This window comes from Erinaceus europaeus, chromosome 12 (genome assembly GCF_950295315.1).
Source record: "Erinaceus europaeus chromosome 12, mEriEur2.1, whole genome shotgun sequence".
In the NCBI taxonomy this organism is placed as follows: Eukaryota; Metazoa; Chordata; class Mammalia; order Eulipotyphla; family Erinaceidae; genus Erinaceus; species Erinaceus europaeus.
This window is the reverse complement of record NC_080173.1, coordinates 12,517,433-12,519,862: the sequence shown is the minus strand read 5'-3', so window position 1 is coordinate 12,519,862 and position 2,430 is coordinate 12,517,433. Positions and strand designations below refer to the sequence as shown.

The window sequence follows — 2,430 nt, the reverse complement described above, 5'->3', positions numbered from 1 at the left end:
TAGTTTCTGATTCGCCCGTTTCTCTTTGCATTCATCCAATCATCAAGCCACTTTAACAGCCAATCAGCAGCCTAGATATCCACCAATCAAGGAACAGGGCCGAAGCACGGCCTTTGTGTCGGGGGATGTCAGCGCGTAGGCGAAAGCGCCCGCCAATAGAAAAGGTCGCTGGTGTATGCAAATGAGGCCCCTATGACGTAGAGACGCAGCGTGAAGCGTGCATATAAAAACGGAAGCTTAGGGGGGGCTTAGAGCGCAGAGTGGTTTGGCTGCTCAGCGTAGACTTGTCATCGGTTTGCTCGTCGACTGCGGCTCTATATTGGGCAGCAGAAGCGGCGCTGTGAACGAAGAAACGGCCTAAGACTTTGGCTTAAGGTAAGCCTTCGTTCAATTCTCGTGACCTGATCTTCCGCTGGCCGTTGGTGCCTCGGGTCGCGGCCGTTGGGAAGGGGGAGAGGTCCGCCGAAGCCGCGGGCGTCGAGTGTTGGGTCGGGAGGTCCTTCGGGGTTTCGTTTCGGGAGCGCGTCTCCACCTCACTCTGGTGATTCAAGACGCCTGGACGCCGAATTCCGGGCAGCCCGGCCTCCGCCCGTCGAGGAAGGGAAGTGACTCCTCCCCGCGCCCTCCCTTCCCGAGGGAGGCTGCTGCCTGAGTCATTAGGGGAGGGGGAGGAGGCGGCGGCCCTCGGCCATCTGCCACCGCGAGGTGGGGCGCTCCTCGCGGGGGCTGAGGGGCAGCCAGGAGCGCGGCGCCTCCAGATTGAGGGGTGTCGTCCGTAGGTAGGAAGAGATGGCCCGAACCAAGCAGACTGCGCGTAAGTCGACGGGTGGAAAAGCGCCCCGCAAACAGCTGGCAACTAAAGCCGCCAGGAAAAGCGCCCCCTCTACCGGCGGGGTGAAAAAGCCTCATCGCTACAGGTAGGCCGGGCCGGGCCGGGCAGGCGCAAGTGCGCGCCCGCGCCGAGCCTTTCCGGGTGGCCCCCATCTGCCACTGTCCCCCATCTGCCCGCCCCAGGCCCGGGACCGTGGCGCTGCGAGAAATCCGTCGCTATCAGAAGTCGACGGAGCTGCTGATCCGGAAGCTGCCTTTCCAGAGGCTGGTGAGGGAGATCGCCCAGGATTTCAAGACCGACTTGAGGTTTCAGAGCGCTGCCATCGGCGCCCTGCAGGTGAGGCGGGGACGCTGTGCGCGGCCAGGCGGGCGGACGGGGAGGACGCCGCCCTCCTCTGCCCCGGGGCACTTTAATGGTGTGGCTGCTCTTCTCCCCACAGGAGGCTAGTGAAGCGTACCTGGTGGGGTTATTTGAAGATACCAATCTGTGTGCCATCCACGCCAAGAGAGTCACCATCATGCCCAAAGACATCCAGTTGGCTCGCCGGATACGGGGGGAGAGAGCATAAGCGAAGGCAGTTTTTATGGTGTTTTGTAGTAAATTCTGTAAAATACTTTGGTTTAATTTGTGACTTTTTTTGTAAGAAATTGTTTATAATATGTTGCATTTGTACTTAAGTCATTCCATCTTTCACTCAGGATGAATGCGAAAAGTGACTGTTCACAGACCTCAGTGATGTCAGGAGTGACAAGTTGCTAATATGCAGATGGGATGGGATGGGTGATACTTCTGCTTCTCATGATGCATGTTTCTGTATGTTAATGACTTGTTGGGTAGCTATTAAGGTACTAGAGTTGATAAATGTGTACAGGGTCCTTTTGCAATAAAACTGGTTATGACTTGATCCAAGTGTTTAACAATTGGGGCTGTTAAGTCTGACCATACATCACTGTGATAGAATGTGGGCTTTTTCAAGGGTGAAGATACAAGTCTTAACCACAGTGTAACTTACAGTTTCCTAAAAAAGAAAAAAAAGAAAAGTAAACCTGGCAGCTATAGAATACACTATGTGCATTTATAATAGCTATTTTATATATTGTAGTGTCAACATTTTTAAATTAAATGTTTTACATTCACATGTGGTGAGGAGTCTTGTCATTCAGGTTCGTGTAATTTACAGTCCAGTTGGTTTTCTCCTGACCAGATTGCACGTGTTCTCATAGTAGTGACATGCTTTGTGCATTATATCCCTTGCATAAGTCCTCATTCTACCACATGTTAACTAACCCTCTAGTTGATAGTGCAAACACTAATGGGGGGGGCTTTATTTATAAGGGCTCTAGAATATACGAGTTACTCACACCAGCATCATTTGTTAACTAATATTCTGAACTAGTTAGTGCAGCTTTTCTTTGTGTTGTGGTTAGTCTTAACTAGGCTGAGTTTTTCTCTAGTGAGAGGAACCGTCCTTTCTCCTTGTGTTTGTATTATAACCCTTAGCTAACTCTCGCTACAGGGTGTACAACTTGGGCCTGTTGAACCTCTGCCAGCTGAGGTGGTGTTGGGTTAGGCGACATCTGGTATACACTTCTGGGAAA

The 2,430-nt window shown here is 52.1% G+C and overlaps 1 protein-coding gene across 1 annotated transcript; it reads left to right on the top strand.

Moving 5' to 3' along the window:
• Positions 1 to 224: 224 nt before the first annotated feature.
• On the top strand, positions 225 to 1,736 carry LOC103125886 (histone H3.3A). The gene is made up of 4 exons (XM_007536725.3): positions 225 to 375; positions 780 to 917; positions 1,015 to 1,168; positions 1,272 to 1,736. The coding sequence occupies exons 2-4, from the start codon at positions 790 to 792 to the stop codon at positions 1,398 to 1,400; spliced, it is 411 nt and encodes a 136-aa protein (XP_007536787.1). The 5' UTR covers positions 225 to 375; positions 780 to 789; the 3' UTR covers positions 1,401 to 1,736.
• Positions 1,737 to 2,430: the final 694 nt, after the last annotated feature.

Coding starts and splice junctions, on each gene's coding strand:
- LOC103125886 (XM_007536725.3), top strand. CDS start 790: ATGGCCCGAACCAAGCAGACTGCGCGTAAGTCGACGGGTGGAAAAGCG. Junction 918..1,014: donor AAAAAGCCTCATCGCTACAG/GTAGGCCGGGCC, acceptor TGCCCGCCCCAG/GCCCGGGACCGTGGCGCTGC. Junction 1,169..1,271: donor CTGCCATCGGCGCCCTGCAG/GTGAGGCGGGGA, acceptor TTCTCCCCACAG/GAGGCTAGTGAAGCGTACCT.